General features: G+C 42.9%; 1 protein-coding gene across 1 annotated transcript; it reads right to left on the reverse strand.

Annotated features, from left to right (window-relative positions):
- Positions 1–274: 274 nt before the first annotated feature.
- LOC113025062 (uncharacterized protein K02A2.6-like) lies at positions 275–4419 on the reverse strand. Its single transcript, XM_026172445.1, has one exon. The coding sequence runs from the start codon at positions 4164–4166 to the stop codon at positions 546–548; it is 3621 nt and encodes a 1206-aa protein (XP_026028230.1). The 5' UTR covers positions 4167–4419; the 3' UTR covers positions 275–545.
- Positions 4420–15681: the final 11262 nt, after the last annotated feature.

Here is a 15681-nt window from a genome sequence, read left to right on the forward strand (position 1 = left end):
CCTGTCTGTCTGTCCTGCACTCTCTCTCTGTTTCTTTCTCTCTGATTGTGGAATAAAAGTATGAACATGTGTTTATAAGTTACACTTGTGTTTGAATCCTGCAGCTTATCACACATTTGAATTCCATGTGTGACGAAGAACCATGAAGAACTTCCACAAATCCACAAATACAAACTGGACCTGGGAACAAAATTACAGACCTAATCTGCTTGTGATATCCTAAGACCAAGGAACCACGGAGACCATGTTTAGCTCACAGTTGCTTCTTTATTAAGAGAACCGGGGCTTGCGCCCCCACAGACTGAAAGCTCCCCAACCACTGTTGCCCCCTGGTGGACAAATCCCTGCCACAACATAACATTCCTCCCCCCTTAAACTGGAACTACTCTGTAGTTTTAATCACTACAGAAAATACCCATAACCAAAACTTCACCTTTATAAAAAAAATGCAACAACCCCGTCCCCAGCCTTTATTGAAATTTCACTCCGGAATAGTGAACCTTTAGTCCAACAGTCTTAGGTTAACCTATAACAGTTCACCGTAATCACGGCACAAAGTCTCTCAGGTGCTCCGGCTTTCTCTTGGTCCTTTGCGATCGCCGTAACCCCGTGGCAGGTGATTCCAGCGAATCACTACTCTCCATATGTGGCTTCACCACTGGTGTAACTTGCACCTCTATGTGTCTCTCATCCTCGTCTCCTGTCTCAGCGCTGATGTTTGGGGCTGCCTTTGGGGGCTCGCCTGGGTGGCCTTCAGGCATTCCTGCTGCCAGGCACGGCTCCAGGCGGGCAAACAGCTGATCGACGTGACGCCTCACCACTGTCCCATTGCCCAGCATCACCAAGTAGGAAACAGGCCCTGTCATCTCCTGTATAAGTCCTGGTATCCATTTGGGTCCTCTGCCATAGTTTCTGGTATATACTGTGTCTCCAATAACAAACATGCGCTCCTTGGCATGTCTATCATGATACAGTCTTTGGCTATCTTGTTTTGCTGTCACTTTCTGTTTCAAGTCAGGGTGTATGAGATCAAGAGTACACCTCAACTTCCGGCCCATCATCAACTCAGCGGGAGACTTCCCTGTTGTGGACTGTGGTGTGATTCTGTAACTAAACAGAGCCCTGTTTAACTTGGTTGCCAGAGTGTCTCCAGTACTCTTTTTCATGAGTTCTTTGAACGTTTGCACTGCTCTTTCTGCTAACCCATTGGAGGCGGGGTGATATGGAGCGGAGGTGACGTGAGTGATTCCGTTCTTTGCCATGAACTCTTTAGTTTGTGCACTTACAAAACACTGGGCATTATTTGAGACCACCATCTCAGGAAGGCCGTGCGTGCTGAAACAATTTCTCAGGCAGTCTATGGTTGCAGCTGCTGTAGCGGATGGAACTGGATACACATCTAACCATTTGGAGTGGGCGTCCACTATTACTAAGAACATTTTACCCAAAAACGGGCCAGCATAATCGATATGTATCCTTCTCCAGGGCTTTTCTGGCCACTCCCAGGGGTGTAGCGGTGCCTCTTGTGGCCTGTGTCTATGTTCTTGACATGTACTGCAGGACCTCACCTTGTCTTCAATGTCATTCTCCATATGCGGCCACCACATGTAGCTTCTGGCCAGGCCCTTCATGCGGCTCATTCCTGGGTGTGACTGATGTAGCTGTTCCAAAAGGGGGCGTCGACCTTGTTCTGGTATCACCACCCTCGCCCCCCACAGCACACACCCATCCTGCACACTCAGCTCCTGTTGTCTCTGTCTGTAGGGCTGAAAATTAGGATGCTGCGTAGTGGGCCATCCTCTCATAGCATACTCACGCACTCTGGAGAGTATGGGATCTTTGGTTGTCCATCTTTGCAGCTGCTCAGATGTCATCACGCCCTCCTGGTCCTGATCTACCATCAACACTTGGTCCTCAGCTGCCACCTCTTTAGGGAGGTTCTCTGGAAGAGGGAGACGACTCAGACCATCAGCATTACTGTTATTTTTGCCTTCTCTGTATTTAATGACATACTCATAGGCTCTTAATAACACTGCCCATCGCATGATCCTCTGTGACGCCATCTGAGGGACGGCCTTCAACTCATGGAACAAACTTATCAATGGCTTATGATCCGTGATAATCATGAACTTCCTGCCGTACAGGTACTTATGAAAATACTGTACACCAAATATCACAGCCAATCCTTCTTTATCCAGCTGTGAGTAGTTCTTTTCTGCTGCATTCAGGGTACGCGATGCAAACCCAATGGGTTTTTCCTGACCATCTGGCATGCGGTGAGCTAGTACTGCTCCCACTCCATAGGGGGACGCATCGCAAGAAAGAATTAAATCCTTTTGCTCATCATAGTGTACCAATACACTGCTTGACTGCAACAGTTCCTTTGATTTGCCGAAAACCTTCTCCTGTGCTGGTCCCCAACACCATGGTTCCCCCTTTCTCAGAAGCTTGTGCAGAGGGGCCAACAGTGTGGACAAGTTTGGCAAGAACTTATTATAGAAGTTCAACAACCCCAAATAAGCTTTGAGCTCTGTCACTGATTTTGGGGGTGGCGCCTCCTGCACTGCTTTCACTTTTGCCGGCACTGGATGTAAACCGGTCTTATCCACCCGATGTCCTAAAAATGTCACTTCCTTCTCCATGAATTGACATTTGCTCCTTTTTAAGCGCAGGCCCGCCTCCTCCAAGCGCTGCAGCACTCCCTCCAGTGTTTGAAGATGTTCTTTGTCATTCTTTCCCGTCAGGATGATGTCATCCAGATACACTGCGACATTGGTCAGACCTTGCAACACACTCTCCATGGTGCGCTGAAAAATGGCAGGACTTGAACTCACACCAAATGGCAACCTGGTGTATGTAAACAAACCCTTGTGTGTGTTCACTGTGACATACTTTCTAGATTCCTCATCAAGTACAACCTGTTGATATGCGTGACTCATATCTAACTTGGTGTATTTTTCTCCTCCCGCCAGCCCCGCTATCATGTCCTCCATTCGTGGAATGGGGTATTGTTCTACAGGCGACACCTTGTTAACAGTCAGTTTGTAGTCACCACAAATTCTGGTGCTGGAGTCTGGCTTTAGTATGGGTACAATGGGTGCGGCCCACTCTGAGAATTTCACTGGTTGGATGATTTTCTCCTCCAACAGTCTCTCCAGTTCCTGCTCCACTTTCTTTTTCATAGCAAACGGAACTGATCGGGGCTTATAGAAGCACGGTTTGGCATCACTGGCTACATGTATCTTTGCTGCAAACCCCTTCAGCGTTCCCAACTCATCCTTAAACACTGTTTCATGTCTGGCCAGTATCCGCTGTAAGGCATCATCTCCGCCTTCTATCTTATGTACAGGTTGCCAGTCTAATTGGAGGGCCTTAATCCATCCCCGACCCATCAAACTAGTTCCAGCCCCTTCAACCACCACCACATCCAGTGTTTTCTTACTGTCTCTGAATTCCACCTGCACTTGGGCTGCTCCCCACACGGGTACCTTGTGGCCTCCATACGTTCTCAGTTTGATTCCACACTTGCTTACTTTGGGCGCCTTACTGCCTTCAAAAAGTTTTTTAAATGACTCCTTCGACATGATAGTGTAACCACAGCCTGTGTCTACTTCAAATGTCACATTCTGTCCATTTACTTTTAGCTTCTGTCTGATGGGTTCTTCCCTTGGGATGCTAATCTCCTCATGCACATTATACATAGTCACACTTGCCTTTATGTGGTGCATTTCAGCTCCTTCTTCCTCACTCTCCACATTCTCCTCTTCCAAGAAATGGGCTTGTTTACCTTGTCTGCCACGCCCTCCTTTTTGTTCCATTTTCATTCGGCAAACCCTTTTTATGTGTCCCACCTTTCCACAGTTGTGGCATTTTTCTGAAACAAACCTGCAGTCCTTGGCCACATGATTTAGTCCTCCACATCTGTAGCACTTCCTGACAACCTGTTGTGACGTCGAGCCGCCGTCCTCCATCTTGTTCACGGCTCCTAATCCTTTAGTGAATCGCGACTGTTCTGTCATGCTCTTCAAATCCACAATGTCTCTGTTAGCAGCCTCCATTGCTTGAGCAAACTTCAGCACCTTTTCAAATGTTAGCGAATCCTCTGCTAACAATCTGCGCTGTATTCTGTCGTCGCTTATTCCACATACTAAACGATCCCGCAGCATCACCGTCAGGGAGTCTCCAAAGTTACAGTCCTGTGCGAGCTTCCTCAGCTCCGCTACATAATCGCCCACACTTTCCTCCGGCCTTCTATTCCGTGTGTTAAACTTCCACCGCTGCACAATTTCACTCAGCTTAGGGTGAAAATGATTGTTCAACAATCCCACCAACTCAGCATAAGAACGATCCCCTGGCTTGACCGGACTGAGTAGGTTCCTAATCAGGGCATAGGTCTGTGCGCCCACGCAACTCAACAGTACCGCTTGCGCCCCCACATACTGAAAGCTCCCCAACCACTGTTGCCCCCTGGTGGACAAATCCCTGCCACAACATAACATGCTGGTGGACATTTTTGTCCACGAACAAGCTGAAGGGATTTTTGAACAAACCCAGAGGGTCGACAAACATTTAATTGGAACCATGTTTATTTCTCAGCAGCATCAATAGTAACAAAAACTCAATTTAGATTTTGCTGGCAAAGTCGATTGTTCTTATCTATTTGAAGTACATCCTATAAACCTTTTATTCCAAAATATTGCGATACAGGATACATTTTTTTCAAACAAGAACTTTATTAAACAAACAATGAGTTTACAACACACTGTTACGAACTTGTATGTCCATGTGTTTGTTTGTGCAGGTGTTGTGTTTTTTCTATGTTAATTTAGCTGTGCCAGGGCCCTGTTCCGATTGGTGCGTGGATATACTGCCCCGGCGTGATTGGATCCAGCTGGAGGACCCGCCCATTAAAAGGAGGCAGGAGTGCTACAGCGGGAGAGGTCCTCGCGGTTCTCCTCATCACCCAGCAGTAGTCCTGTGGTAACTGCTGGCTGCAGTACGCTTGAAAGTTGTGGAAGTGGAGTGGGTAGGGGTGAGCTGCAGTTTTTTTTGACCACCCGTTTTCTCCTGTTTTGAGTTAGTTAAGGAGGTTAGACTCTGTCTTTATTTTTGACTTTGTTTTGGTAAGGTCAGGGGTGCGGGATTTGTGTAGGTTTGTTTTGTTTATTGTTTTGGCCTTGGCTCACCCTGAAGTGCTGACACTCCCGTTTTGGTTCTCTTTATTCACATTGTAAATAAATCACCTTGTATCTAACGGATTTGTTTCGTGTGACTGCTTGGGTCTTGGGGGGGAAGCGAGTGCCTCGCTCATGTTATGGCCTGGCCTAGACGGGTCGTAACACAGATGAAGTATACAAGAGAATAGAACATGAATACAAATAACCAGGGGTAAAAAAAAAAAAAGATTCACAAAAAATTCCCATATATGTTGTGTTTTGAGAGACTTTTTGCTGATGGAGTCTGATAATGATTTTATGTACAATTCCACATCCTTAAGAAAATAACATTGGAGGCGGGGTGAGTGAGGGGCGGGGATTTAGCCTGGACGCTCTGTTTAGAGCTAATAAAACATTGGGGACATGATAGTGATGGGATTTCCGGCTCTTTTTAGAGATCCGGATCTTTCGGTTCGGCTCACTAAAAAGAGCCGGCTCTTTCGGCTCCGAACCGGCTCTTCGGGTTGTTTTGTTGCTTTAATTAATTTATTATTAACAATAATATAAAATTATGCACAAAAGGAATTACTAACGTAAAAAAAGGTGGTTTTATTTATATATGTTTAAATATAAACATATGCGGTGGCCCCTAGAGACAAAACACGTACAAACTCCAAAACACATTTCTAGCATGAACTGAACTTCCAAAGCAGAGCTACTAGATCACTTAAATTACACAATTGAAAGCATGTGTGTATTGTTTGTATATTTATACACAGGCACTCATATATATATTCAAATAATTTAAAAAAAAAGTTCATTTACCTGTTACTACCACACACCAAATCCAGTCATTGGTACTTGCTGGCTTGTGTAGCCACAAGATAACAAAGGCTCAACACTGCGCCCAGCATCCTGGAGCACTTCTGTTGTCTTTTGTACGTGTTTTGAGTTTTTATGTGCTTCTGAGTTTGTACGTGTTTTTACGTGCTTTGGAGTTTTTACGTGTTTTGGAGTTTTTACGTGTTTTTACGTGTTTTGGAGTTTGTACATGCTTCAGAGTTCGTACGTTATTTGAAGTTTGTATGTGCTTTGTCTCTAGGGGCCACCGTAAATATACTTTTATTTATTCACTCCACATAAAATGTAATAAATAAATCATATAATACAAAAATAAACTATTCACATTTCAAGTTTTAGCTATTTAAATTTTCAGCTTTTTCCTTTCACAAATTTAAAGTGAAAAGAACACAAAACACTGCAAACCACAACACAATTAAATATAAATTATAATATGAAAACAAACAGAAGATGCACATTCTCTGTCATATGGACCTGCATGAATAAACTTTCTCAATCCTTTATCATCTGCAACCGAAAATAGTTGTGGATGATTACTATACCTTTCTAATGTTGTTGTCCCTGCCTCTCTTTCTCTCTCTCTGGCTCTGTTCCTGTGCTACTGAGTGTAACTACCGCCCCTCCCCCCTCTGCCCAGCGTAAAGCACAAGGCTCGCGTGCAGAGTGAAGCGGAAAAAAGTGCGAGAGAGAGGCTGAGAGAAAGAAAAGAAAAGAAAAACCCCACGTGACGGCTCGCGATAAGGAGCCGGCTCGCGTCGTTCACGTCAAAGAGTCGGCTCTAAGAGCCATTTCGTTCGCGAACGACCCATCACTAGGACATGAAGCCTTCATTAGTGGAACAGAACATTTATATGAAGCTTTTATCTGTCAAATGCAATAAACTTCAGCTGCACCAAACATAAACCTAAATACTGAATCATGGACGCAAACACAAATGAGGCAGAAAAACATTTTTGTTCCACAAACAACAATAAAAGTACCTAAACACAACCACCAATCGAACTGACTGAATTCTCCACAGCTGACATCTACAACTTCTGCTTTTGGTAAGTCAGATACAGACAGTAGCAACAAAATCGACCCTGAATGTGTTGGCAATAACAACCAACACTAGATTCTACGCCCTATAACAGGATACAATTTCAGACGTTTTTGGATGGTGGATTTTGCAGTTGCACACATGCAGTAAAGTCTCCTGGGTTTACAGGAGGTCCAAAATGGAAAAAAAATCCAGTGAGCGGGAGTTCAAAGGGGGCAAAATATTATGCTGATGACAGATGGAATTGTTCAATGGCATTGCTGGAGAAACTGTTGGCTGCAGTTTTTGGAAAATTACAATAATAACAATAATGATGATAAGAAGAAAAACATAAAGAAGAAGTAACTTGTCCTGGCAACATATGACGAGTGCAGAGTAGCGATGTTGCAATAACTGTTGTCCCACAGTGCCACCTGGTGCTGATCACTGTGCACTTCCAGCTACAGGAACCCAAGAGCTATTATAAGGTTTAAGTACTTTAATGAAAAAAAGTTATATTTGATTGAACTTTGCATAAATTTGTGTCAGAGGAAAATAGCAGATGGAAAAAGTTATTTAGAGTGTCGGTGACCCAGTGTTTTGTGTATTGTTTTCTTGTAGTTTGGGATTTCAGATGTTTAGTATTGGTTTTTTTCTGTTTGTTTCCTGGTTTACTTTGACAGTCTGTGCCATGCGTTAGTGTTTCTAGTTTGGCGTCTCCATGTCCTGTCTGCCAACTGATGTCAGCTGCCCTGCTTTCCTCTTGTATTTACAGGGAGTGCAGAATTATTAGGCAAGTTGTATTTTTGAGGAATAATTTTATTATTGAACAATCATGTTCTCAATGAACCCAAAAAACTCATTAATATCAAAGCTGAATGTTTTTGGAAGTAGTTTTTAGTTTGTTTGTAGTTTTAGCTATTTTAGGGGGATATCTGTGTGTGCAGGTGACTATTACTGTGCAGAATTATTAGGCAACTTAACAAAAACAAATATATACCCATTTCAATTATTTCTTTTTACCAGTGAAACCAATATAACATCTCCACATTCACAAATAAACATTTCTGACATTCAAAAACAAAACAAAAACAAATCAGCGACCAATATAGCCACCTTTCTTTGCAAGGACACTCAAAAGCCTGCCATCCATGGATTCTGTCAGTGTTTTGATCTGTTCACCATCAACATTGCGTGCAGCAGCAACCACAGCCTCCCAGACACTGTTCAGAGAGGTGTACTGTTTTCCCTCCTTTAAATCTCACATTTGATGATGGACCACAGGTTCTCAATGGGGTTCAGATCAGGTGAACAAGGAGGCCATGTCATTAGTTTTTCTTCTTTTATACCCTTTCTTGCAGCCACGCTGTGGAGTACTTGGACGCGTGTGATGGAGCATTGTCCTGCATGGAAATCATGTTTTTCTTGAAGGATGCAGACTTCTTCCTGTACCACTGCTTGAAGAAGGTGTCTTCCAGAAACTGGCAGTAGGACTGGGAGTTGAGCTTGACTCCATCCTCAACCCGAAAAGGCCCCACAAGCTCATCTTTGATGATACCAGCCCAAACCAGTACTCCACCTCCACCTTGCTGGCGTCTGAGTGGGACTGGAGCTCTCTGCCCTTTACCAATCCAGCCACGGGCCCATCCATCTGGCCCATCAAGACTCACTCTCATTTCATCAGTCCATAAAACCTTAGAAAAACCAGTCTTGAGATATTTCTTGGCCCAGTCTTGACGTTTCAGCTTGTGTGTCTTGTTCAGTGGTGGTCGTCTTTCAGCCTTTCTTACCTTGGCCATGTCTCTGAGTATTGCACACCTTGTGCTTTTGGGCACTCCAGTGATGTTGCAGCTCTGAAATATGGCCAAACTGGTGGCAAGTGGCATCTTGGCAGCTGCACGCTTGACTTTTCTCAGTTCATGGGCAGTTATTTTGCGCCTTGGTTTTTCCACACGCTTCTTGCGACCCTGTTGACTATTTTGAATGAAATGCTTGATTGTTCGATGATCACGCTTCAGAAGCTTTGCAATTTTGAGACTGCTGCATCCCTCTGCAAGATATCTCACTATTTTTGACTTTTCTGAGCCTGTCAAGTCCTTCTTTTGACCCATTTTGCCAAAGGAAAGGACGTTGCCTAATAATTATGCACACCTGATATAGGGTGTTGATGTCATTAGACCACACCCCTTCTCATTACAGAGATGCACATCACCTAATATGCTTAATTGGTAGTAGGCTTTCGAGCCTATACAGCCTGGAGTAAGACAACATGCATGAAGAGGATGATGTGGACAAAATACTCATTTGCCTAATAATTCTGCACTCCCTGTATGTGTGCATGACGGTGGGAATGCATGTTTGTGTCTGTGTGTGCCTGTTTGTCTGTGTTGATATGTCAGGTCGGGTCTTACACTCCATCTCTCTGGGAACATCTCAGCCCCCCCAGCTTTGGGGGCCTATCTCCCCCTGCCACACTCCCTGCAAGTTGGGGATGCCCTCAGTCATTGGTGCGTTGGTGGTCCTTGGTGTCTGGGGCCGGGCGCTCAGGTATGTACATTCCCAGTGGCTGCTTGGCGCCTGTGGCTCGGTCGGGCCACTTCCAGGGGGTGTTGGGCCCTCACACCTTGGGCCTGACTATGCCTGGGGCTTGGTTCACTCTGGCGCAGCTGGCTGCCGGCGGACCCCACGGACTCGTCACTGCAGCCTCCTGTGGCTTCTGTATCAGGTGACCCCACGTCTGGGGCTCTCCTCAGATCTCTCCAGGAGGGTGGCACGGTGGCCCCTCTGATGGTCCTCCTTGGGCCTGGATCACCTCCATGCCTACTTCATGCCCTGGGGGGCAGGGCTATGGCTTCCCACAACCTCTAGCAGATCGTTACATGGAGAAACCTTTTGAATACACGCACACAGGTGTACGCACAGGTGCTCACAGACATACACTATATCTTTCTTGGCTGCTATCTCTTGCGTACTGCACAATAACATTCAATATTTAGTATTTACTGTTCCTTATATTTATCTAGGTTATTGCTGTGGTGTTGTGTTTATTGTGTTGCTCTCCTTTTGCTTGTTTTCTTCTTTTTTCTTTCAACAGATTTTGTAGTGTCTTCTCTCACTGTCCTTCTTTCTTTCTTTCTTTCTTTCTTTCTTTCTTTCTTTCTTTCTTTCTTTCTTTCTTTCTTATCCCCCAGTCATGTCTGCCCTGTCTGTAATAACTTAAAATAAAATAAAATATAATAAATTAATTAATAATACTAACACGGTGGTTAGCACTGTTGCCACACAGCAAGAAGGTCCTGAGTTCAATTCTATGGGCTCAAAATGTAGTCATAAATATTTTGTACTTGTAAATCAGGAATTGTATGCGTAAAAAAGATTTGTGTGTGGACTTAGCCAAAAAAACCCTGCAAGTTACAACTACGAATTTTGACCCTATTTTTCTTCCCTTCATCTGATTGGTGAATGTCATGTCAATCACAAATGTAACAATCCAATCAGAGAACAGAGGTCTGGCTGTCGAAGGGGCGCTTTTTTTGAACTGCAGGTCTTTGAAGGGAATAAATGGCCTTTTACATGCCAACCCAGCGTTTTCCTTCATCACCACGAAGGAAAACAGTCTGTGGTCGTCCGAGTTTGGTGATTTTTGTGTCACAGGACTACGTGTTTAATACAGGGACTTCCACAGCCTTTTCAACAGAGCTGCGGACCGCGGGGTGGGGGCGGGCAGTGTTTTGGAAATGACAGTCTTCATTACAAAGCTTTCTTCGTTATGAATTAGCATACATGTTTTTATTGAACATTTGAAGAACTAGCAAAAAAACCCCACAAACTCTTGTAGAGGACATAAAGTCAGAGATAGAAACGACAAGGAGCAGGTGCATCTAGTGCAGGTAGAGCTGCTGCAAAAACCCACAGAGCCCAGCAGCCAGCAACAAATTCTGGATCCTTTGCTTTTAGTTAGCAGTTAGCATTAGCAGCACATCCTGCGTCCGATGTGAAAGGACTTTTATGCTGCGCACTGTGACTCACAGCAATGGTCCTGGGTCAGCCCTGACTTTGTGTTAAACTAATCCTAAAGTAATAATGTATTTCTAACCACTGACATACCACAACTTTATCATTTCAACAGCTGCTGAAAGTAAGGGGTAGTGATGTTCGATTCGCGAACGAATCGTTCAATACCCGAGAATCACTTTACTGACGCGTGAATCATGATTCACAAGCCCAACTGACTCACTGACTCATCCCTGTTGCTGTTAGCAAACTAATTCCATTAGTAGAAATATATCTAGCTTATAATTAAAATTGTGGGGGAAAAAAACAACAGCCAGTTTCGTAACAAAAGCATTTCTGCTCTGAACTGGAAGAAAAAACCCTGAGTAGAAGCTCACATCAAGAAAATAGCTCCTCGGTTCAGAGTAGCATCGCGCTGCTAACAACACATTTGAGCTACTCACCCCCTCCCTCCTGTGCTGACTCAAAGAGCGAACGAATCACTCAGGACTCACTAACCCCCTCCCTCCTGTGCTGAATCGTAAGCGTAAGCGAATCACTCAGGACTCGCTCACCCCCTCCCTCCTGTGCTGAATCATAGAGCGAGCGAACGAATCACTCACTCCTGGCTCACAGCTTCTTCTTCTTCTTGGTTGGCAACCAATGTTAAGGCGCATTACCGCCCCCTGGCTCACAGCGCAGTGGACATTTAGATGAGAAAATATATATTTGACACACTTAAGGAAAATACTAATAAAATACAAATAAACAAAATAAATGTTTATTAAGCAATTTTGATAGGAAATTGCTTAATTTTAGAAATGTTTTTGCTCTTTTTTTTCTCTATAAAATAGTTGTTGTTGTTTTTTTAATCATTCATCTTAGCAGTAGGATTTACATGAAAAGGGAAACAAATTAAGTTTGAGTGAAAATGTAAAATTTTGCACTCTCTGATCAACTGACTCAGTGAATCAAATGACTCAAAACACCCGATTCACTTTGGTGAGTGACTCATTAACACTCGATTCAGTAAAAAGAATCAAATTTACCATCACTAGTAAGGGGACCTAACTGCTATCGGATATTTATATAGAGATCCTCCAGCTTCAAACTGTATCACCCTTCAAGGACCTGCAGTTCAAAAAAGTGCCCCTCCGACAGCCAAACCCATCTGTTCTCTGATTGGATTGTTTAATTTGTGATTGACATGACATTGACCAATCAGCTTAAAGGAAGAAAAATAGGGTCAAAATTCGTAGTTGTGACTTGCAGGGTTTTTTTTTGGCTAAGTCCACACACAAATCTTTTTTTACACATACAAATCTTTTTTACGCACGCACAAATTTTTTTTACACATACAAATCTTTTTACAGTACCAAGTACAAAACCGATTTACAAGTACAAAATATTTATGACCATATTTTGAGCCCATACAATTCCACCATCAGGCCGGGGTCTTTCTGTGTGGAGTTTGCATGTTCTCCCCGTGTTTGCGTGGGTTCCCTCCGGGTACTCCGGCTTCCTCCCACCGTCCAAAGACATGCAGCTTGTGAACCCTGATAAGGATAAGCGGTAGTGGATGGATGGATAGATAATACTAACAAAAGTCAATCAAATGGACCAATGCAGCAAGGCTGTGATGATCCACTTGGTAAAATAAATCCGTTGGACATGCAACACAGAGCACCTGTATAAAAAAGCCCAAAGCCAACTGTACTTCCTCAGGAGGCTGAGGTCTTTTAACATCTGCAGGAAGCTCCTGAGGATGTTTTACCAGTCGGTGGTTGCTGGAGTACTTTTCTATGCTGTGGTGTGCTGGGGGAGCAGCACAGCAAAGAGGGACTCATCCAGGCTGGAGAAACTGATCAGGAAGGCTAGCTCTGTGGTCGGCATGAAGCTGGACACTCTGGTGACAGTGGCAGAGAAAAGAACATTAAAGAAACTGATGGACATTATGGACAATGCTGGGCATCCTCTGCACACGGCCATTAACAACCAGAAGAGTCTGTTCAGTGACAGGTTGCTTCTCCCCAAGACAAGAACTAACAGACTTAAAAACTCCTTTGTCCCACACGCCATCAGACTGTTTAACTCCTCTCTGGAGGGGAGAGGGAGGGGAAACAGGAGGACAAAGGAGGGGGGAACAACTAAGCTGTAGTGCCTCTTCACCTCACTGTACAATACCTTGTGCAATACTTTTTGTAAATAGTCAACAGTGCAATAGACTCAATACTTGAAATGTGCAATTCACTTGTATTTTTATTTTTTATTCCTATTTATTCTATTTATCCCCTTTGTATATTTTATTTATATTGTCTCTGTATTTATATATATGTGTGTGTGTGTGTGTGTGTGTGTGTGTATATATATATATATATATATATATATATATATATATATATATATATATATATATATATATATATATATATATATATATATATATATATATATATATATATATATATATATAACAGTTCTGTAACTGTAACTTTGGTCGGTGCTGTGCTTTTTTTGGAAATCGAATTTCCCAGAGGAACCCACCCGAGGGATTAATAAAGTTCTATCTTATCTTATCTCTCTTATCTCTTATCTTTCTTGGCCTTCAGACAATTCCGATTGCCAAAGAACCAAACGGGACATGCAAAACAAGAGAAAAAAGAACAATAGGCTTTATTGAGTGAGTTGACACTCGCACAGAGAAGGAACACACCTAGTTGTTGGTGCCTAAAAGCCACCAGGAAATGATTTTCTAGGCGGCTCATTATAACCCCAGGGCAGGGCAAGTGGGATATGATAAGATTTGTGCACCGATGGTGTGTGTCATACCTGGACCGGGTTAACCAGCCAGCTGTCCCAAAAGCACCTTTGCACCCCTTACCATTAATGGAGGCCCTGTTTGAACGCATTGGCATGGACCTCATCGGGCCATTTCAGTGGAGTGTACATAGACATCGCTTTTTATTAGTTGTGGATTATGCAACGCGATACCCAGAAGCAGTGCCGCTGCGCACCATCTGTGTGCCCCTGTCAGTCAGCCATCACCTGTTTCTGTTCCTCCCTGGACATGTGCAGTCATGTTATCCTATTCCTGACAGCACTACTGGAAAATAATCTTTTACCACACCTTCCTTTTCTGAGTCTGTTCTCCTGCATTTATCTGGCATCAAATTCACCTAAACAGACAAACATAAATATAGTTCTACTACATAGTTCTTGGCACCAGTTTTGCTCTCTTCATTTTAATTTTGACCTTGAAAGACAGCCACTACATTTATCAAGCTTGTGAAAGTCTTTCTTTTTATAAAAGAGTTTCACATTTATTCCATATATATTACACTTCAGTGCTCAGATAAACTATGTTTGAAGTCATTTATGACTTGTGTAGTTTGTTAATACACATTTTAATGTGCTTTATGTCAATGGTCCAGTAATACCACTTAAAGTTAGGAAGTGAACCCTTCTCTCTATGTGCAGAAATGTAGATCTTTAAGATTTTTTTAGATTGAACTATAAGAATGAGGACAAATGATGTTTTTTCTGCTGGTAAAGTGTTCGGAGAAATCACTGAAAATTGCTTCTTTGTTAAGTTGTCTATTATGGATGCAACACAGCTTTACCTCTTCAGTTAGGAGCCTTCTTGTGCTTGAATGATTCACAGGTCAGTGTTAAGTGGGTTAACGAACACAGCATTCCTGTGAAAAAGGGCAGGTACAAGGACCGGATTGAAAATGAGTGAAAACGCAGCCGATGTCTAAATAAAACCTTTGAATCAACAGGCTGCTGCTGCTGTGCATTAACAGAATAAGAGTCTTTTCTGTTAGTAGAATTTATGGTGCCGTCTAACAACAGCAGCATGTTTAAATGTCCAGCTGACATTTAAAGATTAAAACATCAAAATGGTAGGTTGCTCATGCGAGGGAGAGGCAGAGTGGATATATTGGACAAAGGATGATGAAGATGGAGCTGCTAGGCAGGAAGAAAAGAGGACAAACCCAGAAAAGATTTAGAATGTAGAGAATGAGGACATGAAGGGGGTTGGTGTGACAGGTATAGGGGTCAGATGGAGGCAGATGACCTGTTGTGGTGATTGCTAAAGGACTAAACTGAAAAAAGAAAAGCATTTTATAGCTGTTTATAAGCTGGCTGCCTACTGTACACATGCAGTACACAGAGTTGGGCCAAGTCTTGCAAGAATTTTTATTGCACTGCATAATTGTAGCCACGTTCTAATAAATTTTGTTATTTTTGGTTCCTTAAAGTATGTTTATAGAACTGTAAATTTATATTTGTTTTAATTTCTGTTGCCCTCTTTTGATTTCAATGAAAAGTTTTACCCAGGATATCTAAAAGCCACTTTGTTACAAACTGATGGCTGCTTTTAATTTGTTATAGTCAAGTTATTTCTGGCTTAAAATTACTTGATATGATTCACGGTTGCATATATTTACAAAGGTTTGGCCTTCATACTTTTTACAGCTTGGAGTTGTTCATGTCTAGTAGTAGATTTGTCACGTTCCCGGGTCTGTTGATACAGCGTTTTGAGTTTTAGTTTATTTTGATGTTTATGGTTTTTTTTTTTTTTTTTTTTTTACTTTTATTTAACTTTTTTCCCCAACAAATACAAGACTGGTTCACATCCAAAATAATAAC

The sequence above is a fragment of the Astatotilapia calliptera genome, chromosome 7 (genome assembly GCF_900246225.1).
Source record: "Astatotilapia calliptera chromosome 7, fAstCal1.2, whole genome shotgun sequence".
Lineage (NCBI taxonomy): Eukaryota > Metazoa > Chordata > Actinopteri > Cichliformes > Cichlidae > Astatotilapia > Astatotilapia calliptera.

Coding starts and splice junctions, on each gene's coding strand:
- LOC113025062 (XM_026172445.1), bottom strand. CDS start 4,166: ATGCTGCGGGATCGTTTAGTATGTGGAATAAGCGACGACAGAATACAG.